This window comes from Cherax quadricarinatus, chromosome 2 (assembly GCF_038502225.1).
Source record: "Cherax quadricarinatus isolate ZL_2023a chromosome 2, ASM3850222v1, whole genome shotgun sequence".
NCBI lineage: Eukaryota > Metazoa > Arthropoda > Malacostraca > Decapoda > Parastacidae > Cherax > Cherax quadricarinatus.
In genome coordinates, this window is record NC_091293.1 from 51,351,661 (window position 1) to 51,379,511 (window position 27,851).

Below are 27,851 nucleotides of genomic sequence, written 5' to 3' on the forward strand. Positions count from 1 at the left end.
GAGAGTGTCACCAGGAGTGTCAGGTCACCTGCGAGAGTGTCACCAGGAGTGTCAGGTCACCTGCGAGAGTGTCACCAGGAGTGTCAGGTCACCTGCGAGAGTGTCACCAGGAGTGTCAGATCACCTGCGAGAGTGTCACCAGGAATGTCAGGTCACCTGCGAGAGTGTCACCAAGAGTGTGAGGTCACCTGCGAGAGTGTCACCAGGAGTGTCAGGTCACCTGCGAGAGTGTCACCAGGAGTGTCAGGTTACCTGCGAGAGTGTCACCAGGAGTGTCAGGTCACCTGCGAGAGTGTCACCAGGAGTGTCAGGTCACCTGCGAGAGTGTCATCAGTATGTCAGGTCACCTGCGAGGGTGTCACCAGTAGTGTCAGGTCACCTGGGATGGTGCCACCAGGAGTGTCAGGTCACCTGCGAGGGTGTCACCAATAGTGTCAGGTCACCTGCGAGGGTGTCACCTGTAGTGTCAGGCCACCTGCGAGAGTGTCACCAGGAGTGTCAGGTCACCTGCGAGAGTGTCACCAGGATTGTCAGGTCACCTGCGAGAGTGTCACCAGGAGTGTCAGGTCAACTGCGAGAGTGTCACCAGGAGTGTCAGGTCATCTGCGAGAGTGTCACCAGGAGTGTCAGGTCATCTTCGAGAGTGTCACCAGGAGTGTCAGGTCACCTGCGAGGGTGTCACCAGGAGTGTCAGGTCACCTGCGAGAGTGTCACCAGGAGTGTCAGGTCACCTGCGAGAGTGTCACCAGGAGTGTCAGGTCACCTGCGAGAGTGTCACCAGGAGTGTCAGGTCACCTGCGAGAGTGTCACCAGGCGTGTCAGGTCACCTGTGAGAGTGTCACCAGGAGTGTCAGGTCACCTGCGAGTGTCACCAGTAGTGTCAGGTCACCTGCGAGAGTGTCACCAGGAGTGTCATGTCACCTGCGAGTGTCACCAGGAGTGTCAGGTCACCTGCGAGAGTGCCACCAGGAGTGTCAGGTCATCTGCGAGTGTCACCAGTAGTGTCAGGTCACCTGCGAGAGTGTCACCAGGAGTGTCAGGTCACCTGCGAGAGTGCCACCAGGAGTGTCAGGTCACCTGCGAGAGTGTCACCATGAGTGTCAGGTCACCTGCGAGAGTGTCACCAGGAGTGTCAGGTCACCTGCGAGAGTGTCACCAGTAGTGTCAGGTCACCTGCGAGAGTGTCACCATGAGTGTCAGGTCACCTGCGAGAGTGTCACCAGTAGTGTCAGCTCACCTGCGAGAGTGTCACCAGGAGTGTCAGGTCACCTGCGAGAGTGTCACCAGTAGTGTCAGGTCACCTGCGAGAGTGTCACCATGAGTGCCAGGTCACCTGCGAGAGTGTCACCAGTAGTGTCAGGTCACCTGCGAGAGTGTCACCATGAGTGTCAGGTCACCTGCGAGAGTGTCACCAGTAGTGTCAGGTCACCTGCGAGAGTGTCACCATGAGTGTCAGGTCACCTGCGAGAGTGTCACCAGTAGTGTCAGGTCACCTGCGAGAGTGTCACCAGTAGTGTCAGGTCACCTGCGAGAGTGTCACCATGAGTGTCAGGTCACCTGCGAGAGTGTTACCATGAGTGTCAGGTCACCTGCGAGAGTGTCACCATGAGTGTCAGGTCACCTGCGAGAGTGTCACCAGGAGTGTCAGGTCACCTGCGAGAGTGTCACCAGTAGTGTCAGGTCACCTGCGAGAGTGTCACCATGAGTGTCAGGTCACCTGCGAGAGTGTTACCATGAGTGTCAGGTCACCTGCGAGAGTGTCACCATGAGTGTCAGGTCACCTGCGAGAGTGTCACCAGGAGTGTCAGGTCACCTGCGAGAGTGTCACCAGTAGTGTCAGGTCACCTGCGAGAGTGTCACCAGTAGTGTCAGGTCACCTGCGAGAGTGCCACCAGGAGTGTCAGGTCACCTGCGAGAGTGACACCATGAGTGTCAGGTCACCTGCGAGAGTGTCACCAGTAGTGTCAGGTCACCTGCGAGAGTGCCACCAGGAGTGTCAGGTCACCTGCGAGAGTGCCACCATGAGTGTCAGGTCACCTGCGAGAGTGTCCCCAGTAGTGTCAGGTCACCTGCGAGAGTGTCACCAGTAGTGTCAGGTCACCTGCGAGAGTGCCACCAGGAGTGTCAGGTCACCTGCGAGAGTGTCACCAGTAGTGTCAGGTCACCTGCGAGAGTGTCACCAGTAGTGTCAGGTCACCTGCGAGAGTGTCACCAGGAGTGTCAGGTCACCTGCGAGAGTGTCACCAGTAGTGTCAGGTCACCTGCGAGAGTGCCACCAGGAGTGTCAGGTCACCTGCGAGAGTGTCACCAGTAGTGTCAGGTTACCTGCGAGAGTGTCACCATGAGTGTCAGGTCACCTGCGAGAGTGTCACCAGGAGTGTCAGGTCACCTGCGAGAGTGTCACCAGGAGTGTCAAGTCACCTGCGAGAGTGTCACCAGTAGTGTCAGGTCACCTGCGAGAGTGCCACCAGGAGTGTCAGGTCACCTGCGAGAGTGTCACCAGTAGTGTCAGGTCACCTGCGAGAGTGCCACCAGGAGTGTCAGGTCACCTGCGAGAGTGCCACCAGGAGTGTCAGGTCACCTGCGAGAGTGTCACCAGTAGTGTCAGGTTACCTGCGAGAGTGTCACCATGAGTGTCAGGTCACCTGCGAGAGTGTCACCAGGAGTGTCAGGTCACCTGCGAGAGTGTCACCAGGAGTGTCAGGTCACCTGCGAGAGTGTCACCAGTAGTGTCAGGTCACCTGCGAGAGTGCCACCAGGAGTGTCAGGTCACCTGCGAGAGTGCCACCAGGAGTGTCAGGTCACCTGAGAGTGCCACCAGGAGTGTCAGGTCACCTGCGAGAGTGCCACCAGGAGTGTCAGGTCACCTGCGAGAGTGCCACCAGGAGTGTCAGGTCACCTGCGAGAGTGTCACCAGGAGTGTCAGGTCACCTGAGAGTGTCACCAGGAGTGTCAGGTCACCTGAGAGTGTCACCAGGAGTGTCAGGTCACCTGAGAGTGTCACCAGGAGTGTCAGGTCACCTGAGAGTGTCACCAGGAGTGTCAGGTCACCTGAGAGTGTCACCAGGAGTGTCAGGTCACCTGACCAGGCGTGTCAGGTCACCTGTGAGAGTGTCACCAGGAGTGTCAGGTCACCTGCGAGTGTCACCAGTAGTGTCAGGTCACCTGCGAGAGTGTCACCAGGAGTGTCATGTCACCTGCGAGTGTCACCAGGAGTGTCAGGTCACCTACGAGAGTGCCACCAGGAGTGTCAGGTCATCTGCGAGTGTCACCAGTAGTGTCAGGTCACCTGCGAGAGTGTCACCAGGAGTGTCAGGTCACCTGCGAGAGTGCCACCAGGAGTGTCAGGTCACCTGCGAGAGTGTCACCATGAGTGTCAGGTCACCTGCGAGAGTGTCACCAGGAGTGTCAGGTCACCTGCGAGAGTGTCACCAGTAGTGTCAGGTCACCTGCGAGAGTGTCACCATGAGTGTCAGGTCACCTGCGAGAGTGTCACCAGTAGTGTCAGCTCACCTGCGAGAGTGTCACCAGGAGTGTCAGGTCACCTGCGAGAGTGTCACCAGTAGTGTCAGGTCACCTGCGAGAGTGTCACCATGAGTGCCAGGTCACCTGCGAGAGTGTCACCAGTAGTGTCAGGTCACCTGCGAGAGTGTCACCAGGAGTGTCAGATCACCTGCGAGAGTGTCACCAGTAGTGTCAGGTAACCTGCGAGAGTGTCACCAGGAGTGTCAGGTCACCTGCGAGAGTGTCACCAGGAGTGTCAGGTCACCTGCGAGAGTGCCACCAGGAGTGTCAGGTCACCTGCGAGAGTGTCACCAGGAGTGTCAGGTCATCTGCGAGAGTGTCACCAGGAGTGTCAGGTCACCTGCGAGAGTGCCACCAGGAGTGTCAGGTCACCTGCGAGAGTGTCACCAGGAGTGTCAGGTCACCTGCGAGAGTGCCACCAGGAGTGTCAGGTCACCTGCGAGAGTGCCACCAGGAGTGTCAGGTCACCTGCGAGAGTGTCACCAGTAGTGTCAGGTCACCTGCGAGAGTGCCACTAGGAGTGTCAGGTCACCTGCGAGAGTGCCACCAGGAGTGTCAGGTCACCTGCGAGAGTGTCACCAGTAGTGTCAGGTCACCTGCGAGAGTGCCACCAGGAGTGTCAGGTCACCTGCGAGAGTGCCACCAGGAGTGTCAGGTCACCTGCGAGAGTGTCACCAGTAGTGTCAGGTCACCTGCGAGAGTGTCACCAGTAGTGTCAGGTCACCTGCGAGAGTGCCACCAGGAGTGTCAGGTCACCTGCGAGAGTGTCACCAGTAGTGTCAGGTCACTTGCGAGAGTGTCACCAGTAGTGTCAGGTCACCTGCGAGAGTGTCACCAGGAGTGTCAGGTCACCTGCGAGAGTGCCACCAGTAGTGTCAGGTCACCTGCGAGAGTGTCACCAGGAGAGTCAGGTCACCTGCGAGAGTGCCACCAGGAGTGTCAGGTCACCTGAGAGTGTCACCAGGAGTGTCAGGTCACCTGCGAGAGTGCCACCAGGAGTGTCAGGTCACCTGAGAGTGTCACCAGGAGTGTCAGGTCACCTGAGAGTGTCACCAGGAGTGTCAGGTCACCTGAGAGTGTCACCAGGAGTGTCAGGTCACCTGAGAGTGTCACCAGGAGTGTCAGGTCACCTGAGAGTGTCACCAGGAGTGTCAGGTCACCTGAGAGTGTCACCAGGAGTGTCAGGTCACCTGAGAGTGTCACCAGGAGTGTCAGGTCACCTGCGAGAGTGCCACCCGGAGTGTCAGGTCACCTGCGAGAGTGCCACCAGTAGTGTCAGGTCACCTGCGAGAGTGCCACCAGGAGTGTCAGGTCACCTGCGAGAGTGCCACCCGGAGTGTCAGGTCACCTGCGAGAGTGTCACCAGTAGTGTCAGGTCACCTGCGAGAGTGTCACCAGTAGTGTCAGGTCACCTGAGAGTGCCACCCGGAGTGTCAGGTCACCTGAGAGTGCCACCAGTAGTGTCAGGTCACCTGCGAGAGTGTCACCAGGAGTGTCAGGTCACCTGCGAGAGTGCCACCCGGAGTGTCAGGTCACCTGCGAGAGTGCCACCAGGAGTGTCAGGTCACCTGCGAGAGTGCCACCAGTAGTGTCAGGTCACCTGCGAGAGTGTCACCAGGAGTGTCAGGTCACCTGCGAGAGTGCCACCCGGAGTGTCAGGTCACCTGCGAGAGTGCCACCAGGAGTGTCAGGTCATCTGCGAGAGTGCCACCCGGAGTGTCAGGTCACCTGCCTCGTCCTTCTCTCACTTTAGTTCCATCTAACCCGCAGTAACATTTTGATCTAAATCAAACATTATTATTTTCATCTCTTGATGAAATTTTGAAAATGATTTGTGTATTTTTTAGGAATTTTCTCTATATTTTTCTCATAAATCTTGGATGTAAACAAGATTTATTGTGGCGAGTTTTGAGTATTTTACAGTTTATTTGACGCTCATCTCACACTGACATGACCTTTCCACCAGCAAACTGACAATTCGGAGTATAGCAGTTGTAGGGCCCCGCTGCTTTATTAGCTGTCCAGTTCAATCCACCAATCAGGTGGGAGAAGGTTCCTCAGCCAAGGTGACGTCACACCTGCCTACTTGGCCAAGTGGAAGACTCTCGCTTACTCTGGTCGAGGCTGCTACTCCTGCTTTGAGTGGCTCTTTGCTTTGTCTTGCATTATACTGATAACTTGATGATTTAATGATATCAATATTGCACATAATATTGAAAGAATATAAAGGTAAAGAAAAACCTACCCCTTCCGTGTTTACTTTGCCCTTACCTTGCCAGGTTGCTCGCAATATTGCTGACTTTGGTTACGGCCAACTGCAACAAGCTTTGATTTGCTACCAGTATTCGTAATGGTTATTTATACCTAAATATTATCAAAATTTGCTTCTCCATAGGTGGAAATCATCATAACATTCTTTTTCAGTATCAGAGTTTGAGCAAATTTGTAATTGAATAATGTTACATACGAATATATTATGTCGTAGTCCAGGGAAACGAACAATGTTGTCATTCGTCTTGGAGCCAAGACAATTGTGCTATTGTATTAAATTATGGATTTCCCAGTGAACAATTCCAGTTGACATTAAGGGCTACTGAAATCATTCACTCATCGTGTAGTGTTGGCCTAACTTTTGTACCAAACCAAGCTGAATTTACTCCTTTATTTACAACAAATTTTAATATATATGGGAACATATATTAAAAATCCTAATTCTGAACATTAATGGAATGAGAGGGAGGGAGGGAGAGAGAGAGAGAGAGAGAGAGAGAGAGAGAGAGAGAGAGAGAGAGAGAGAGAGAGAGAGAGAGAGAGAGAGAGAGAGAGAGAGAGAGAAGTGAATGATAGAATGTAAGGTGTGGTCTAAAGCTGAGTACAGCTTCATTTTATTCTCAGTTTTTATCGTTGCTAATAATAATCATTTATTATTATTGTTATTATTATTATTATTATTATTATTATTATTATTATTATTATTATTATTATTATTATTATTAAAGTTGTTGCTAGGTAGAGGCTGTTAAATGAGTTGAGGTAGGGTTGCAGCTTTTCCCTTTTAAACAAATAAATGCAGAAACTCTACACCAAACTCATAACTCGTGTAAGACCACTAAGTGCAAAAAATCCGAAAGAGAGAGAGAGAGAGAGAGAGAGAGAGAGAGAGAGAGAGAGAGAGAGAGAGAGAGAGAGAGAGAGAGGCAGACATTACGAACTTTTTCTCTAACACGACAAAATAAATAACTTGTCACACAAAAGGGACTTCACATCTAAGCTAAATCATCAAAGGAGACATCAGCGACCCGGGTGCAGCCCAGCATTGAATGCAACAACAGCGGTGCAATATTGAATGGCGCTCGGAACTGCCACTCCAGTGAATGTTATCCCACACAAATATTATCCGACACATCTGTTTCCTGACACAAATTTTATCCGACACATCTCTTATCTGACACAAATTTTATCCGACAGAAAAAGTTAGATTAATACTATTTATCTGTGCAGCGGTTTGATTCTTGTTACTGTGAATTCCTAAATGTATTAGCACAGAGAAGGTAAACGGAATATACACTGAGGAATTGTGTTGTGCGTCGGATATTGTGGGAGTTGGTGCCTCTGTAAATAAGAGATGTTACTCGTACGTCGTTCTCTGTGTGACGTTTGCACGTTGCTCCTTCTATAACATTTGTACCTTGTTCCCTGTATAACGTTTGTACCTTGTTCCCTGTATAACGTCAGTACCTTGTTCCCCGTATAACGTTTGTACCTTGTTCCCTGTATAACATTTGTACCTTGTTCCCTGTATAACGTTTGCACGCTGTTCCCTGTTTAAAGTTTGAAAGCTGTTCCCTGTATAACGTTTGCGTGCTGTTTTCTGTAACGTTTGCACGCTGTTTTCTGTATACTATTTGCACAATGTTCTCCAGATAACACTGAAACAGTAGTCTGCACAAAAATAGTACCATGTATGTCTCTGTTAGATGATGTAAACATTCCAGAGTATTTATGTTGTTATGATGATCACAGTTTCAATAAGTCTGATTAGGAAGTTATCTGACTATAGTACAAAATTATTCAAGTAATTAAGTAACTCGAGAACAAGTCTTACCCTCTACAAACACTGCTGGGTATGGTTATAATCATAACCAAATTTTAAAGGGGTGGACTTCTAAGCCAGCTGAAGGCCTCGGTCAGATGACCAAAAGCTCCAGTGGCGGGTCGTCATATAACTAATACCCGCGTCAGGAAACACTTGTCCTGTTTCCTAGCAAATCTTATGTAACCTAATCTACTGCTAGGTAGAGAAACAGTGGAGCTTTTAGCTGTTGCTCTCTCTCCCTCAACATAACTGTGCAAGTTGAGAAGAAACCTCTTCATCACAGAAAACCTTTGAGGTTGATTGGAAGAGGCATTCTCAAAATATTGGCTCTCTATGTGGACCACTACAGAAAGTGATCACAGTGCAGAAGTGTTGTGATATAATCATCAGCGACTCAGTTCAGAGTCCAGAGGTGTTATGGCGTGACTCACAGTGACCTAGTTCAGAGTTCAAATGTTTATTGATGTGGCCCACAATAACATAGTTCAGAGTACAAAGGTTTTCTGATGTGACCCTACTCTTACCTGACTTACCCCCAGAGTAAGTCTGATAAGAGTGCTAAGGTGTCATAGGCTATGATATTTTCTACAGTAATTAGGTATCCCTGAAGGGGGACCTTTAAGTGGTTGCCTGATTTTTATTCCTCTTTCCTTATTCCAAAATTGCGATTACATTTCGTTCAGAACACCAGAAGGCCTAATGTGATCGGCTTCAAATTTTGAACACTGATGTACAGTAACTATTGAGGAAGATTCATGCAACAATTGGCATGTGCTGGTGCCCTTCGGCCAAAGTTATAGAACCCACTAGGAGACCACTAGAATTGGTCCGAAAGCTTTCAAACTTTGCTATGTGGTTTTTCAACGTTCAAGAAGAGGAACCTCTTACTTCAGCGACAAGGGACAATGAAACTGACGTGTGTAGGTATATAGCTGCTAATTTTATGTGTAAAATTGTGTGAAATATTTATTCCCATTATATCATGTTATATATATTTGAGTCTTCCTCTTCTGAAAGGCTTCTGTATTTAATATATGATGTATCTTATGAACAGGATAACACAGAATAAGTTCAGTTTGTATGAGGGCAACTTTGTTAATATACATTATTAGTTTTAAGAACTTGAAATAGCTGAAATCCCTGCGATATCTGGAGAATGCTTCACTGGATCGCCTTCAAATTTAGAGTCCCGGTGTGTTTTCCAGACAGAAAAGTTTGCGTTGTTGCTCTGTTGCGTACATCCTAATTGGCTAAGTTTACAAAATAGTGATAATGATTCCCACTCGTCAATAACTAAAGAACTCCTCTTCTAATCGCCTTCAAAATGTTAAGGTTGATGCAGCTCATGCAATGAATGACGTCGTATAAGTTCAGAATGAGTAGATGCCAATGGAAAATTTTAATGAAAATGTTAAAACAAATTTGAGCCGTTGAATCCTGAGCAATTACCGAAGAATGCCATGTCTAATGTACTTCAAAATTTCAGTAGTGGTGGTCTTTGTTACAAGGAAACTTGGCTTATACTCTGAACTGTGTAAATTTTAGCTTGTCAGTGTTGTTAAGTAAATTGGTTTCCTTGTAATAAATAGAAACTGCCTCTTGTGATCGAGTTCAAACTCTGATTGCTGGTGAATCATAACGGGACATATTTTTGTATTAAATTTAGGATGGATTAAGTGCCAGTTTACTAATTATATATAAAAAATATATGAAACTGGACTTCTTTAAAACACAAAATCAAATATTTCTTCTTTTAAAATTGACAAGAATTTTAAAAAGAAGAGAACAAAAAATAGAGAAGTATTAATTTTTTTATAGTGTCATTACTTTTTACGAGCTTAGGGAGCCCTTAAATATTATATTTTCGTACGAGGTTATCCCGAAGCCGGTCACATCGCTGGGTACAGTCTTCTTGTGTTGTACTTAGTTCAAGGCTCTCGTTTATAACTTCAGAGCTCCCTACCCGATCGGCTTCAAATTTTTAAACCTAGTGAGCTAAAAACCAGTGAACGGTCCATGGAGCAAGTTGCAAGTGGGAGTGTCAAATTTATTGACCCTTTCTAATATTGGTTTCCATGCATTAACTGTAGAAGATGGTCTTTTCTGGTTAGCCTCCAAAGAAGTTTTATATTGTTAATGGAGTGTCTAAGTACCATTTTGTAACTTTTAATCTCGAAATTGTATACTATTATTTTGAGCCGAATAACTGATGCTGGTGAGGGAGCCATGATCAAAGGAACGGGACTTATACTCCCATTGCTTGGATCAACTCTTAATGTCTCTCATTCAGCTTAAACTCGAAAATAGCATTTTTATATTTAGGCTTGGTAGGCGCAAATTTGTTTAGATTCTGTACCGGAAAATGAATTCTCTCGCCATCTTCAAACTTTCATTGCTGATGTTTTTCCATATTGGAAGCCTCGCTTTGATTTTAGGTTCTGTAAGTTTTAATGTGCCAACTTAGTTAACAGAATAGTTTTCATGAAGTACGGTAACTGATTTTCTGATCAGAAATAAGTCCCAGTGTCTGACTTCACTGGTTTATCCTAGGCTATATATATCTGCATAGTCATTTTTTAAGCCTATATAACATGTGTGATCTCATGACGATTTTAAATAATTACATGTCATGTACGTTCTTATTGAATTACCTCTTACTTACTTAATTATGAAATTACGTATTTACTTATTTACCCACTTAGGTACTTACTAAGATACTTACTTATTATCTTACTTAAACCTTAAACGCTAGTCACTGTTACTTAAAGAAAGGTATGGATTGATTTTGGCCGTGTAGATCGCAATTTGCCTTTTTTTATGAAAGAAATTGAGAAAATTAATATACTGGTTTTCTTGTAATAATTTCTCAGTGACTTATTCGATTAGTTTCAACCCTTCAACCCTGCTAAATTGATAACGCAAATTCTAAGCATCTCAAAACAAATGTGCTGGTATATTATAGGATATTGGTCTCTCAGAGATAACAAGAGAATGCCTCTTAAACTTCCCATTAAATTTGATGTTTCTTAGCGGAAGGTTTAAATTAGTTTTGGGGTTGGTGTCTCCTTTGCTATCGTTTCAGATATTCAGATATTCGCACTCTACAGTATTCATATTATGTGCATTCAGGTACAGTGGCTGGGGTTATATAATATGGGGATTCCTTTCTCGGTTAGCCAGCGACCTAAATACATTTAGATCCTTTACCCTTGAAGTCTGAGCTTAATGGAACGATGCTCGGGGGCATGAAAAGGAATACTCAATATCATATAGGTTTAGAAAATGAATACAAATGATTCACAAACAGTAGCAGGTATAGGACTGTGAAGAACATAATGTGTGACCATGTAAACAAGGGGTGAGATTGTGAACAAAATGTGAACAGTGAATGAGTGTGTGAACAAGAACAATCTCTGTGTGAATTTTTTTAACAAGATGTAAGGCAAGCACCGTGATTGTGTGACCAAGATATAAAGAAGGTATGAACCAGTAAATAAGGTGTGAACAATATGTCAAAGAGGAATGAGTTTATGTTAAAAAAGAGTGTGAATTATAATTGTAAATATGTTAATGTTACCGTTCTCCGCTGACGCTGCTGATAGTATATCTCAGACTTAAGAGTTGTTTCAGGAGTGTTTAAAAATAATTTCGCAAGTCCTTAAGAATTATTTAAAAAGTTATTTTGTAGTCATTAAAGCGAGAGTCGTGCGGCAGCGCTAGAGATAAAAATGTTTGTTAGTATCAAAACTGTTTTTCCTCAGAACTTTTTTCTCAGACTGATCACGAAAGGGAGATATAAACTTGTGTGTCTCACGCTAAGCTAACGGAGGAGCGAGCCTCATGACACCTTACGCTAAATGACCTGCACAGGATTAGCGCTACCTGTAAGGAACTAAATTAAATATGTACGGAAGTAGTTGAGTTTCTTAAAGTTCCTTGCATAGTCTTAAGGGTCAAGTAAGTGGTTACTTGCTGGATCTGATATTTACTTATCAACGTGTTTTCCTGAGTACTGTGACCGGAACTGGTTGGAGAGAGAGCAGTACTTAGCGGTATGGGGGACACACACGCTTCATATTAAATGGAACATGAATAAACTTAAATTAGAGATAAATATTGTCTAAATAAATACTGATTCTGCATACTTGTGTCTGACTACATGGTGGCCGGAACAGTATGCATTTTGTAGAGGGAGAAGCACTAGTAAACAGTATAGAATAAATATGTTTTTGTGTCCTATTCTGAAGGATCTTCCTATGACTGGCGTCAAGGCAACATTCATAGTGAATATAAATAATTTCAGTTGTTAAGCTTATTTCTCTACCGTTAAATTTGCGTCATTGTCTAATATTTGCCTCAAAATGTACAATGCTTATGCACCGGCCATGTCACAAGTTTATCTGTCACATGGGCCGGTGATAGTTGCTCTGTATAAATCCTTGAAGCCACGTGATGGATTCATTAGCAAACTATTCTGTCGTTAATTAATTTTCACGAGTCGGATGAATTTATGTTTGTATATATATATATATATATATATATATATATATATATATATATATATATATATATATATATATATATATATATATATATATATATATATATATATATATATATATATATATATATATATATATATATACATATTATCTGTGGTAGAGAGAAACCAAAAGATGAAGTTTTGCGCAACCTTTAAATATGCATGAAATGGTCCAAATATTGGCGCATATAGTGGAATAAAACTTACATTGTGTAGCTCACTTCCCTTGATGTTTTAAAAGTAACATGCATTTTTGAACCGTAAGTGCTCGACAGCACTTACGGCTCCTCCCAAGCGACCGTAGAACTTAGCCTCTTCTGCTGTCGCGTCGGCCCTCGATCGAGTCAACGTCCCGGAGCTTCTCCCAGACTACACTGGGGATAGGGGTAGGGTGGACCGTGTACCTGTGCTCGTTACTGGTCCGGGCGGTTTTGAGACGTTGTGGGCTGTACCGAAGACCGAAAGGGGAATGAAAGAGGCACAGGCGGAGGCATGCATGCGGCTCTTGATGGTTCGTCAGTCCAGTCTCATATTCAAGGCCTGGTCTTTGATACGACCGCCTCGAACACGGGTCTCTACCGCAAAGCCTGTATGCTGATCGAAGAAGGGCTTGGGAGGAAACTCGTGTGGACAACTTGCCATCATCATGTCTTGGAGATTGTCCTCTCCAGTGTTTTCAAGGTAGTCTTCGGGCCGATGGGAGGAGAGGAAACTGGACTCTTCAAGAGGTTTCAGTTGGAGTGGCCCAACGTCAACCAAGAGGTATGCGTTGGTGCCCGGGCGAGATGTTCTGCGAACACAGATTGGAAGAGCTGCACAAGGTCATGGTTTCCTACATCAAGCAGGCTATGAAGGAGCAGCAAGTGCGAACAGACTACGCCGAGTTTCTTAGCCTGAACCTCCTCTTCTTGGGTGGAGGTGAAAAGCGGGCCAAGTTTCGGCCCCCAGGCCCGACACATCATGTGCGGTGGATGGGGAAGGGATTGTACGTCCTGAAGGTCTTCCACTTCCAGAACCAGTTTAATCTCACTGCCAAGGAATCGTGTGCCGTTGGATCACTCTCACTTTTCATTGCCTTGATTTACGTCCGGTTCTGGAACAAGGCTCCGTGTGGCGTGGCGTGCAAACCCCTCGCAATGACTTGGACTTCCTCAAAACCCTTCAAGCATATCTGGACAAAGAGATCGCGAATGCTGCTGCCATCACCTTCGCATGCCATCTCTGGTATCTGGCGGAGCACCTGGTTGGATTGGCGTTCTTCGACGAGAAAGTGGACCACACTACAAAGCGCAAGATAGTAACCAACCTCGAGCGGGAAAAGAAACCAGGGTACCCCCGTCGCTTGCAAGGTGTCCCAGAGATCGGAGTCGGACTGGAGGAGTTCGTGAATAAGAGGACGCTGAAGATGTTTAGCATCATTGCTGAGCAGAGGAAGGGAAAGGAAAAATCTTTCTTCTTGAATGAAGACCCTGAAACGTGGGATACGAACACAACATTCCTGGAAATGAAGAAGTCTGCGGGCTCTTTGAAGGTCGTGAACGACGCAGCAGAATGAGCTATTTCCCTCGTTCGGACCTTTAAAGCGTCGCTGGCCAAGGACGAGGAGCAGAAACAGTACATTCTTCACCTCGTGGCGGATCACAATCGCCGCTTCCCTGCTCCGACCAAGGAGAGACTAATGAAAGAGGGTGACTGCTGAATTTTAGAGGGAAAGATTGAATTCCCACCTCATATCGTCGTTCAAGTAGGCACCAGGAAACATTACGAGCGAGCAAGCGCAGAGAGCGGAGCAACGTCTTACTGGCAGATAGTGAGACAAATGAGCGACCTGACACAACTCGACCCGACCCAACACGACCAGATGCTTTCGAGAGGCTACTAACTTTTTCCTGTATAAGACAGAGACCTAATTCCTTTTGAATCTGATAGTCTTCTGAAATAAATTATGTTATGAAACGTTTGTTTCGCTGAAATTCCATGGGAAACCCCAGAAAACCATGGTATTTCAGTGGGATGTTTAGCCAAATTTCGATGTTCAACTTGAGAAGCGAATTGCGTGAGATTTTCTATTGAGACACTATGTTTTCTTTACTTATTTCGAAAGAGAAAAGATGGGAGAATACGATTAAGAATTTACATCAACTTTTTTTTTTTTTAATTTTTAGTGGGAGAAATCAGCTGGGGAAATTACCCATTTTCAGTGATTTTTCAGTTGAATACATAGTCCAGTGGTTGGTGAAGGTCGATCAGAACCGACGATTTCTCACCCAAGAATTCATGACAAACACGTTGCTTTATTTAAATCAAGTTGTACCTCCTCTTTAATGCACATATAATCGCTCGCTCGTATCGCGCTCAACAAAGCGCTAAAATCTGGTTATTGATTCAGTCATTCTGCTTTCAGGGAAAATTGGAGCTATGCTATGCGAAAGAGGAACATAGATTAAAATTTCTTCAGTTTCTCTTCTGTCGGTGAGAGACGCCTCTTTGTACGACCCCTAAAATTGAATGAAATTTCCTGAACATTGGTCTGTAAGTTACTTAGGAACAGTGTAGTAAAATAAAACTTGTCGAGCAAACAATTTTACAACTTTATTCTTTTGGACCGGTGTAATATATATATATATATATATATATATATATATATATATATATATATATATATATATATATATATATATTTTTTTTATTTTTTTTTTATTATCACACCGGCCGATTCCCACCAAGGCAGGGTGGCCCGAAAAAGAAAAACTTTCACCATCATTCACTCCATCACTGTCTTGCCAGAAGGGTGCTTTACACTACAGTTTTTAAACTGCAACATTAACACCCCTCCTTCAGAGTGCAGGCACTGTACTTCCCATCTCCAGGACTCAAGTCCGGCCTGCCGGTTTCCCTGAATCCCTTCATAAATGTTACTTTGCTCACACTCCAACAGCACGTCAAGTATTAAAAACCATTTGTCTCCATTCACTCCTATCAAACACGCTCACGCATGCCTGCTGGAAGTCCAAGCCCCTCGCACACAAAACCTCCTTTACCCCCTCCCTCCAACCCTTCCTAGGCCGACCCCTACCCCGCCTTCCTTCCACTACAGACTGATACACTCTTGAAGTCATTCTATTTCGCTCCATTCTCTCTACATGTCCGAACCACCTCAACAACCCTTCCTCAGCCCTCTGGACAACAGTTTTGGTAATCCCGCACCTCCTCCTAACTTCCAAACTACGAATTCTCTGCATTATATTCACACCACACATTGCCCTCAGACATGACATCTCCACTGCCTCCAGCCTTCTCCTCGCTGCAACATTCATCACCCACGCTTCACACCCATATAAGAGCGTTGGTAAAACTATACTCTCATACATTCCCCTCTTTGCCTCCAAGGACAAAGTTCTCTGTCTCCACAGACTCCTAAGTGCACCACTCACTCTTTTTCCCTCATCAATTCTATGATTCACCTCATCTTTCATAGACCCATCCGCTGACACGTCCACTCCCAAATATCTGAATACGTTCACCTCCTCCATACTCTCTCCCTCCAATCTGATATTCAATCTTTCATCACCTAATCTTTTTGTTATCCTCATAACCTTACTCTTTCCTGTATTCACCTTTAATTTTCTTCTTTTGCACACCCTACCAAATTCATCCACCAATCTCTGCAACTTCTCTTCAGAATCTCCCAAGAGCACAGTGTCATCAGCAAAGAGCAGCTGTGACAACTCCCACTTTGTGTGTGATTCTTTATCTTTTAACTCCACGCCTCTTGCCAAGACCCTCGCATTTACTTCTCTTACAACCCCATCTATAAATATATTAAACAACCACGGTGACATCACACATCCTTGTCTAAGGCCTACTTTTACTGGGAAAAAATTTCCCTCTTTCCTACATACTCTAACTTGAGCCACACTATCCTCGTAAAAACTCTTCACTGCTTTCAGTAACCTACCTCCTACACCATACACTTGCAACATCTGCCACATTGCCCCCCTATCCACCCTGTCATACGCCTTTTCCAAATCCATAAATGCCACAAAGACCTCTTTAGCCTTATCTAAATACTGTTCACTTATATGTTTCACTGTAAACACCTGGTCCACACACCCCCTACCTTTCCTAAAGCCTCCTTGTTCATCTGCTATCCTATTCTCCGTCTTACTCTTAATTCTTTCAATTATAACTCTACCATACACTTTACCAGGTACACTCAACAGACTTATCCCCCTATAATTTTTGCACTCTCTTTTATCCCCTTTGCCTTTATACAAAGGAACTATGCATGCTCTCTGCCAATCCCTAGGTACCTTACCCTCTTCCATACATTTATTAAATAATTGCACCAACCACTCCAAAACTATATCCCCACCTGCTTTTAACATTTCTATCTTTATCCCATCAATCCCGGCTGCCTTACCCCCTTTCATTTTACCTACTGCCTCACGAACTTCCCCCACACTCACAACTGGCTCTTCCTCACTCCTACAAGATGTTATTCCTCCTTGCCCTATACACGAAATCACAGCTTCCCTATCTTCATCAACATTTAACAATTCCTCAAAATATTCCTTCCATCTTCCCAATACCTCTAACTCTCCATTTAATAACTCTCCTCTCCTATTTTTAACTGACAAATCCATTTGTTCTCTAGGCTTTCTTAACTTGTTAATCTCACTCCAAAACTTTTTCTTATTTTCAACAAAATTTGTTGATAACATCTCACCCACTCTCTCATTTGCTCTCTTTTTACATTGCTTCACCACTCTCTTAACTTCTCTCTTTTTCTCCATATACTCTTCCCTCCTTGCATCACTTCTACTTTGTAAAAACTTCTCATATGCTAACTTTTTCTCCCTTACTACTCTCTTTACATCATCATTCCACCAATCGCTCCTCTTCCCTCCTGCACCCACTTTCCTGTAACCACAAACTTCTGCTGAACACTCTAACACTACATTTTTAAACCTACCCCATACCTCTTCGACCCCATTGCCTATGCTCTCATTAGCCCATCTATCCTCCAATAGCTGTTTATATCTTACCCTAACTGCCTCCTCTTTTAGTTTATAAACCTTCACCTCTCTCTTCCCTGATGCTTCTATTCTCCTTGTATCCCATCTACATATCTATATATATATCTATATATATATATATATATATATATATATATATATATATATATATATATATATATATTTATTTATGTCGTGCCTAATATGTAAAACTGGTCAATTAGCAAGAACTCCTTTAAAATTAAGTCCGTTCTAAAATTTTCTCTTATACGTTTAAAGATATATTTTTTTCATTGATGATGATGTAAAAATTTATAATTTTGCACCAAAAGGAACCTAGAAAACTTACCTAACCTTATTACAACAAGCGCAATTTGTTTTAGCCTAACCCAACTAAATATATTTTAGATTTGTTTACAATAATTTAATACTAAACAAACACAGTGAAATATATTTTTTTCGTTAGGTTCAGAATGATTTTGGCGAAATTATTGCATACACAAATTTTCACTTGTCCTATATGGCAAGATGAGCGTTGCTGTTTAAGCCAAGATCGCAAGTTCTGCCTATTCGGCACGACACTGCTCCCCCATCCACCCTGTCATATGCCACTTCTAAATCCATAAATGCAGTGGAAACATCCTTATCTTTATCTAAATATTGCTCACTTATATGATTCAATGTAAACGCCTGATCTACACATTCCCTACTCATTCTAAAGCCTCCTTGTTCATCTGAAATCCTGCTCTCTGTTTTACCTCTAATTCTTTCAATAATAACCCTACAATACACGTTAACTGCTATACTCAGTAAACTTTTCCCCTATAATTTTTACAATCTCTTTTGTCCCCTTTTCCCTACTATAAAAGAATTATACACGTCTCTGCCAATAGCTTGGTACCTTCCCCTCTTTCATCCATTTATTAAATAAAAAGTACTAACCTCTCCAAAACTATATCCTCCTCCCCTTCCTACTTTTAATATTTCTGTCATGATCTCATCAGTTCCTGGTGCTTTACCCCCTTTCATTCTACCTACTGCCTCATGCCAATGCGTCAAATTACTGCCTCCCTCTCCTCATCAACATTTAACAGTTCCTCGAAATATTCCCGCCATCTTCTCAATACCTCCAACTTCCCTTCTACTAACTCCCCTATTATGTTTTTAACTGTCAAATATGTTCGTGCTCTAGGTTTTCTTAATCTATTTATCTCACTTCAAAATTTTTCTTATTCTCAGGAAAATTTGTTGACGGCGCCTCACCCACCCTATCAATTGTTTTCCTTTTGCACTCTCACCACTCTCTTTACCCCTCTTTTACTCTCCATATACTCCACCCTCCTTATATCACTTCCACTTCTCTGTGACCCCTTGTTTCTGTGACCAATCTCTGGAATATCCTGTCTCTGTTCACCTTATCAATTCCTCGCAGTATTTTGAATGTCGTTTTTATGTCTCCCCTAACTCTCCTCTCCTCCAGTGTGTGTGTATGTGTGTGTATGTGTGTGTGTGTGTGTGTGTGTGAGAGAGTGTGTACTCACCTAATTGTGATTGTAGGGGTTAAGTCACAGCTCCTGGTCCCGCCTCTTCGTTGGTCGCTACTAGGTCTACTCTCTCCCTGTTCCATAAGATTTGCCGTACAACTTCTTTAAGCTATGTGTGGATCCTGCCTCCAGTACAACACCTTCCACACTATTCCATTTTCTGACAACTCTGTGACTGAGCAAATACTTCCTAACATTCCTGTGATTCGTCTGAGTCTTCAACTTCCAATTGTGACTCCTTGTTGCTGTCCCATCTCTAGAACATCCTGTTCCTATCCACCTCTTCAGTTCCTCTCAGTATTTTATTTGTAATCATGTTCTCCACCCCCTCCCTCTCGCTCCTGTCCTCCAGTGTCGTCAGGTCGATTTCCCTTAACGTTTCCTCGTAGGACACGCCCCTTTGCTCCGGGACTAGTCGCGTTGCAAAACCGGTCCCAGGACTAATCCATGTAGAACCCCACTAGCTGCAGGCGCCCAGTCTGACACCTCGTCACATACCATGACTTGTTGTTGCCTCCCTGTCTGGTATTCTCTGATCCATTGCAGTGCCTTCACTGTTATACCTGCCTGGTTCTCCAGTTTTTGCACTAATCTCTTGTGTGGATCTGTGTCAAAAGCCTTCTTACAGTCCAAAAAAAAAAAAAAAAAAAACACCGCAGTCTACCCACCCCTCTCTCTTGCCTTACTGCCGTCACCTTGTCATAGAACTCTAGTAGGTTTGTGACACAGGATTTCCCTTCACTGAAACCGTGCTGGTTGTCGTGAATAAGCTCATTCCCTTCTAAGTGTTTCTCCACTCTACTGCTAACACTGGTCTGCATTTGGAATGTTTTTAATTTTTATTTTAATTTATGGTTGCGATCTTTCATATTCTTGGGCTGCTGATTGTAAATATCTAAACCATTTTGCTCTAACACGTAAGGATTTTGAATAACAGACAAATTAATGATAAAAAATGTGAATTTTTAATAAATTGTTAATTTATTAAAATTAGCAAGTAATCATGGAAAAGCACATTCCATTAGTTTTAAGAACATATGAATTCCAAATCAACATGAATCAAATCAAATGATTTTGTTAAAAAAAATGCTCCTAATGGTTAGCCTACATATTAAATCAAAGGAAGGAGGACCGCTTTAATTTTCGCTTTTGCTGTGCATCGAGACCATTACGTTTGAATGACAAGCAGTAATCCGCCATCATGCTGACATTCCATTTGCCCTGGTATCGAGTTTCCATGGTGCAAATATCCTGATGGAACCGCTCTCCGTGTTCCTCACTGTAGTCCTCACAATTGTTAGAAAAATAGTCGAAATGTGATTTTAAAAAAGTGCATCTTCACACTCATTCTAAACCCAAGTTGTTGGAAACTTGAAATCAAGTTTTGGATCACTTTTTCATATTCGGGGGAGCGCCTGTTTCCCAGGAAGTTGTGGACAATCTACTTGAATGAAAACCAGGCATTCACCTCGACACCTGCTAATGCTCCATCAAAATGCTTTTGCTTCATCAATTCCCGAATCTGAGGGCCAACAAAGATTCCTGCTTTTAGCTTACCTTCACGTATACGAAGAAACTTTGACTTCAGGTACTTGTAAGCAGTTCCATTCTTGTTCAAGGCCTTCACAAAATTTTTCATAAGCCCTAATTTGATGTGGAGTGGTGGCAACAGAATTTTCATGGGGTCGACTAGTGGCTCAGTTTTCACGCTGTGATTTCCGGGTAAGAAGCTGGTTCTTGGTGACCAGTCTTTTTGTTCATAGTGCTGGCTGTCTGCCCTACTATCCCAGAGACACACAAAACAAGGATACTTGGTGTATCCGCCTTGAAGACCAAGTAGGAGAGCAATAACTTTTAAATCACCACAAATGAGAAAATTGTGATTCTCATACTAGATTGCAGATATTAGTCTTCATATTTGCGTAAGTTTCTGACATTTGGACACTATGGCCAGTTGTCACAGATGCAGCTGTGTTGCCATTGTAGAGAAGTACAGCCTTTAAACTTCTTTTAGTAGAATGAATGAAGAGTCTCCATTCATCTGCTTTGTATGACATTCCCATGTGTTCAATAACGCCAGAAATATTTGAACAGAAAACTAAAGATTTCTCATTGTCAAAGGACTAAGTGAATTCCGCTTCACGATGATGGTACCAAGCGAATTTGTTCCAGGAGCTAGAAGCCTGTGTTCCTTTAGTCTAGAGCCAAGTATCTGTGCACTTTCTTTTGGAAAGTTAAGGTCTTTCACCAAGTCAATGAGCTCAACTAGGTTGAAGGGTTTGGGATTGTCATTTGTTAGTGGTTCATAGTCTTCTTCCATCTTCTTAAAATCACTGGTATCAGACTCTGATCAAATTTGTCATGTATCAGGTGGCACAGGTACAGGAATATCTTCAGAGTGTGGAGCAGGCCTTATTGCTGAAGGAATATTTGGGCATATTATGTGATCTTCAGTCTTCTTGTTGAATCCAGCAACTTGAGTCATACAAAAATAGCAGTCATCATGGTGGTTCATCTGTTCCCGCCATACCATTGGTACTCCAAAGGGCATACATTTTTGTTGTGCAAATGGTTTGTCCTGGTATCCAAGAGTGTACCAAAATAAGCCATGTAGCATCGCTACAATAAAGAAACAATGCCGCTCCGGGAATCTGTAGGGGAGAATTGCCCGCAGACATAGCAAAAGATGTCTGGTGAATTTATGCAGCCTCTAGACATATTAATAATCTAAAAATAAAGAAAAATACATTAGATTTAACATTTAAGCCGATATTAGGTAAGCATTTTAATTGGTAATATACCACATTCTCATTTACTTACGTTATACGAAAAGAGAAAGTAACGTTTCCGTATAACTTGACCAGCTGATGTGATAGAGATGAATAAAAGACACAATGAATCACTATTTTCCATACATATACCGAAAAAAGATACCATAGAGTCAATAAAAAAAACATACAGACCAGTGAAATTTTCTCTACGACTTCGCATACATGTCAGTGACACCAGTCGGTAGTTTAAAGCTGCGTGCCTGTGTGTGTGTGTGTGTGTGTGTGTGTGTGTGTGTGTGTGTGTGTGTGTGTGTGTGTGTGTGTGCGTGCGTGTGTGCGTGTGTGTGTGTGTGCGTGTGTGTGTACTCACCTAGTTGTACTCACCTAGTTGAGGTTGCGGGGGTCGAGTCCGAGCTCCTGGCCCCGCCTCTTCACTGATCGCTACTAGGTCACTCTCCCTGAACCGTGAGCTTTATCATACCTCTGCTTGAAGCTATGTATGGATCCTGCCTCCACTACATCGCTTCCCAAACTATTCCACTTACTGACTACTCTGTGGATGAAGAAATACTTCCTAACATCCCTGTGATTCATCTGTGTCTTCAACTTCCAACTGTGTCCCCTTGTTACTGTGTCCAATCTCTGGAACATCCTGTCTTTGTCCACCTTGTCAATTCCTCTCAGTATTTTGTATGTCGTTATCGTGTCCCCCCTATCTCTCCTGTCCTCCAGCGTCGTCAGGTTGATTTCCCTTAACCTCTCCTCGTAGGACTTACCTCTTAGCTCTGGGACTAGTCTTGTTGCAAACCTTTGCACTTTCTCTAGTTTCTTTACGTGCTTGGCTAGGTGTGGGTTCCAAACTGGTGCCGCATACTCCAATATGGGCCTAACGCACACGGTGTACAGGGTCCTGAACGATTCCTTATTAAGATGTCGGAATACTGTTCTGAGGTTTGCTAGGCGCCCATATGCTGCAGCAGTTATTTGGTTGATGTGCGCTTCAGGAGATGTGCCTGGTGTTATACTCACCCCAAGATCTTTTTCCTTGAGTGAGGTTTGTAGTCTCTGGCCCCCTAGATTGTCCTCCGTCTGCGGTCTTCTTTGCCCTTCCCCAATCTTCATGACTTTCCACTTGGTGGGATTGAACTCCAGGAGCCAATTGCTGGACCAGGTCTGCAGCCTGTCCAGATCCCTTTGTAGTTCTGCCTGGTCTTCGATCGAGTGAATTCTTCTCATCAACTTCACGTCATCTGCAAACAGGGACACCTCAGAGTCTATTCCCTCCGTCATGTCGTTCACAAATACCAGAAACAGCACTGGTCCTAGGACTGACCCCTGTGGGACCCCGCTGGTCACAGGTGCCCACTCTGACACCTCGCCACGTACCATGACTCGCTGCTGTCTTCCTGACAAGTATTCCCTGATCCATTGTAGTGCCTTCCATGTTATCCCTGCTTGGTCCTCCAGTTTTTGCACCAATCTCTTGTGTGGAACTGTGTCAAACGCCTTCTTGCAGTCCAAGAATATGCAATCCACCCACCCCTCTCTCTCTTGTCTTACTGCTGTCACCATGTCATAGAACTCCAGTAGGTTTGTGACACAGGATTTCCCGTCCCTGAAACCATGTTGGCTGCTGTTGATGAGATCACTCCTTTCTAGGTGTTCAACCACTCTTCTGATAATCTTCTCCATGATTTTGCATACTATACATGTCAGTGGCACTGGTCTGTAGTTTAATGCTTCATATCTGTCTCCTTTTTTAAAGATTGGGACTACATTTGCTGTCTTCCATGCCTCAGGCAATCTCCCTGTTTCGATAGATGTATTGAATATTGTTGTTAGGGGTACATATAGCGCCTCTGCTTCCTCTCTCAATACCCATGGGGAGATGTTATCTGGCCCCATTGTCTTTGAGGTATCTAGCTCACTCAGAAGCCTCTTCACTTCTTCCTCGGTTGTGTGCACTGTGTCCAGCACATGGTGGTGTGCCCCACCTCTCCGTCTTTCTGGAGCCCCTTCTGTCTCCTCTGTGAACACTTCTTTGAATCTCTTGTTGAGTTCCTCACATACTTCACGGTCATTTCTTGTTGTCTCTCCTCCTTCCTTCCTTAGCCTCATTACCTGGTCCTTGACTGTTGTTTTCCTCTTGATGTGGTTGTACAACAGTTTCGGGTCAGATTTGGCTTTCGCTGCTATGTCATTTTCATATTGTCTTTGGGCTCCCTTCTTATCTGTGCATATTCGTTTCTGGCTCTACGACTGCTCTCCTTATTCTCCTGGGTCCTTTGCCTTCTATATTTCTTCCATTCCCTAGCACACTTGGTTTTTGCCTCCCTGCACCTTTGGGTAAACCATGGGCTCATCCTGGCTTTTTCATTATTCCTGTTACCCTTGGGTACAAACCTCTCCTCAGCCTCCTTGCATTTTGTTGCTACATATTCCATCATCTCATTAACTGGCTTCCCTGCCAGTTCTCTATCCCACTGAACCCCGTTCAGGAAGTTCCTCATTCCTGTATAGTCCACTTTCTTGTAGTTTGGCTTCATTCGTCCTGGCCTTCCTGCTTCTCCCTCCACTTGTAGCTCTACTGTGTATTCGAAGCTTAAAACCACATGGCCACTGGCCCCAAGGGGTCTTTCATATGTGATGTCCTCGATATCTGCACTACTCAAGGTGAATACTAAGTCCAGCCTTACTGGTTCATCCTCTCCTCTCTCTCTTGTAGTGTGCCTTACGTGTTGGTACATGAAGTTTTCCAGTACCACCTCCATCATCTTAGCCCTCCATGTATCTTGGCCCCCATGCGGGTCCAAGTTCTCCCAATCGATCTCCTTGTGGTTAAAGTCACTCATGATCAGGAGCTTTGCCCTGCATGCATGAGCTCTTCTGGCCACTGTAGCCACTGTGTCAACCATCACTCTATTGCTCTCGTCGTATTCTTGCCTTGGCCTCCTGCTGTTCTGTGGTGTGTGTGCGTGTGTGCGTGTGTGCGTGCGTGTGTGTGTGTGTGCGTGTGTGTGTTTGCGTGTGTGCGTGTGTGTGTGTGTGTGTGTGTGTGTGTGTGTGTGTGTGTGTGAGTGTGTGTGTGTGCATGTGTGGGTGTGTACGTGTGTGTGTGTGTGTGTGTGTGTATGTGTGTGTGTGTGTGTGTGTGTGTGTGTGTGTGTGTGTGTGTGTGTCAGTGTGTGTGTGTGTTTTATTCCCCGTGCATAAAGGATTTTATATGAAGTGACTCTAATCCTCTGCAAAAAGAACACAGATAAACTTGTAATATTGGCAGACGCATAAGCTTCATGGTGAATAAATCCAGTGTACTGTGAAGATAACGAGGGTATTGGAGCAAAGTATTTGTGTAACGGGTAAATTACATTACTGAGAGGATCATTAGTGCTTGTTTGTGTGTGTGTGTGTGTGTGTGTGTGTGTGTGTGTGTGTGTGTGTGTGTGTGTGTGTGTGTGTGTGTGTGTGTGTGTGTGTGTGTGTGTGTGTGTGTGTATGTGTGAGAGAGAGAGTTTATGTGTGCGCGCGCGCGTGTGAAAATATTTATTTATATATTTTTCTACTTTTCTCCTCTCATAATGCAGCAAAGTAGCTGGCATAGACATAATTGTACCACTTTTTACATAACTATTATTATTATTATTACTAACTTAACATTTTTATGAGAATTATTTTATTATTATCACCATCATCATTATTAATATTATTATCATTATCATTATACAACTTCTTTCATATGCTGGTCATCGCTTACGTGTGCATTTACTGAATGCAGGTTACCCAACACCAGTAGTGAGGTGGCTGTCAGGATCAGAGGAAGAAATGCTAGAGAGTTCCTGGTCACAACCCCAGCAGCAGCAACAATATCACTTCCAGGATGAAGGCGCCAGTGTAGAAGGCATCCCCTTCGTCACTAGCGGCAGCTCGGGTCACTCGGAAGTCAGCTACCAGCACCGCCACCGCCAAACAGAGCAGGGACTCTCAGTGGTTACTTCGAAGCTGCTACTGCCATCGCTGACGAGGGAGGACCACGGTCGTCAGCTCAAGTGTGTGGCTGGGAACACCAATCTTACCCAAGACCGCTCACGTCTTGTGACAATTGAGATGTACTGTAAGTACTGTTATCTAGCTTTTAACAATATGTATATGTGTACATTCATACATACTTACAAACGTACATACACATACATACGTACATACACACACACAAACACATATGTGATGGAAATCTTTAGCTCTAGGTCTTTCGTACTCTCGTACGTCGTCAGGAGCTGTGAAAGTTTGCAGGACCGTGTGTGTGTATATATATATATATATATATATATATATATATATATATAAATATATATATATATATATAAATATATATATATATATATATATATATATATATATATATATATATATATATATATATACGATCTGTTGGAGTGTGAGCAGGGTAATATTTAGTGAAGGGATTCAGGGAAACCGGTTATTTTCATATAGTCGGACTTGAGTCCTGGAAATGGGAAGTACAATGCCTGCACTTTAAAGGAGGGGTTTGGGATATTGGCAGTTTGGAGGGATATGTTGTGTATCTTTATATGTATATGCTTCTAAACTGTTGAATTCTGAGCACCTCTGCAAAAACAGTGATAATGTGCGAGTGTGGTGAAAGTGTTGAATGATGATGAAAGTATTTTCTTTTTGGGGATTTTCTTTCTTTTTTTTGGGTCACCCTGCCTCTGTGGGAGACGGCCGACTTGTTAAATATATATATATATATATATATATATATATATATATATATATATATATATATATATATATATATATATAATTTATATATATATATATATATATATATATATATATATATATATATATATATATATATATATATATATATATATATATATATATATATATATATATCTTGGTCTTATTACTTTTCCTTTTATATCCATGGGGAAGTGGAATAAGAATCTTTCCTCCGTAAGCCATGCGTGTTGTAAAAGTCAACTAAAATGCCGGGAACAATGGGCTAGTAACCCCTTTCCCTGTAATGATTACTAAAAAGAATAAGAAGAAAATTGTCAAAGTGGGAAGTCTGAATGTGCGTGGATGTTGTGCAGATGATAAGAAAGAGATGATTGTGGATGTTATGAATGAGAAGAAGCTGGATGTCCTGGCTTTAAGTGAAACAAAGCTGAAGGGGGTCGGAGAGTTTCAGTGGAGAGGAATAAATGGGATTAGGTCAGGGGTTTCAAATAGAGTTAGAGCTAAAGAAGGAGTAGCAATAATGTTGAAGGATAAGCTATGGCAGGAAAAGAGGGACTATAAATGTATTAATTCAAGGATTATGTGGAGTAAATTAAAGATTGGATGAGAAAAGTGGGTTATAATAAGCGTGTATGCACCTGGAGAAGAGAGAAGTGTAGAGGAGAGAGAGAGATTTTGGGAAATGTTGAGTGAATGCGTGGGGAGTTTTGAATCAAGTGTGAGAGTAATGGTGGTTGGGGATTTCAATGCTAAAGTGGGTAATAATGTTATGGAGGGAGTAGTAGGTAAATTTGGGGTGCCAGGGGTAAATGTAAATGGGGAGCCTTTAATTGAGCTATGTGTAGAAAGAGATTTGGTAATAAGTAATACATATTTTATGAAAAAGAGGATAAATAAATATACAAGGTATGATGTAGCACGTAATGAAAGTAGTTTATTAGATTATGTATTGGTGGATAAAAGGTTGATGGGTAGGCTCCAGGATGTACATGTTTATAGAGGGGCAACTGATGTATCGGATCATTATTTAGTTGTAGCTACAGTTAGAGTAAGAGGTAGATGGGAAAAGAGGAAGGTGGCAACAACAAGTAAGAGGGAGGTGAAAGTGTATAAACTAAGGGAGGAGGAAGTTCGGGTGAGAAATAAGCGACTATTGGCAGAAAGGTGGGCTAGTGCAAAGATGAGTAGTGGGGGGGTTGAAGAGGGTTGGAATAGTTTTAAAAATGCAGTATTAGAATGTCGGGCAGAAGTTTGTGGTTATAGGAGGGTGGGGGCAGGAGGAAAGAGGAGCGATTGGTGGAATGATGAAGTAAAGGGTGTGATAAAAGAGAAAAAGGTAGCTTATGAGAGGTTTTTACAAAGCAGAAGTGTTATAAGAAGAGCAGAGTATATGGAGAGTAAAAGCAAGGTAAAGAGAGTGGTGAGAGAGTGCAAAAGGAGAGCAGATGATAGAGTGGGAGAGGCACTGTCAAGAAATTTTAATGAAAATAAGAAAAAAATTTGGAGTGAGTTAAACAAGTTAAGAAAGCCTAGGGAAAGTATGGATTTGTCAGTTAAAAACAGAGTAGGGGAGTTAGTAGATGGGGAGAT

General features: G+C 43.6%; 1 protein-coding gene across 1 annotated transcript in view; it reads left to right on the forward strand.

Moving 5' to 3' along the window:
• LOC128695495 (uncharacterized) overlaps positions 1-27,851 on the forward strand; it is a 458,740-nt gene that overhangs the window by 149,312 nt on the left and 281,577 nt on the right. The window contains exon 6 of the mRNA XM_053786204.2: positions 25,273-25,608. Within this exon, the coding sequence (XP_053642179.2) occupies positions 25,273-25,608 (336 nt within the window). The remainder of the gene's footprint in view (positions 1-25,272; positions 25,609-27,851) is intronic.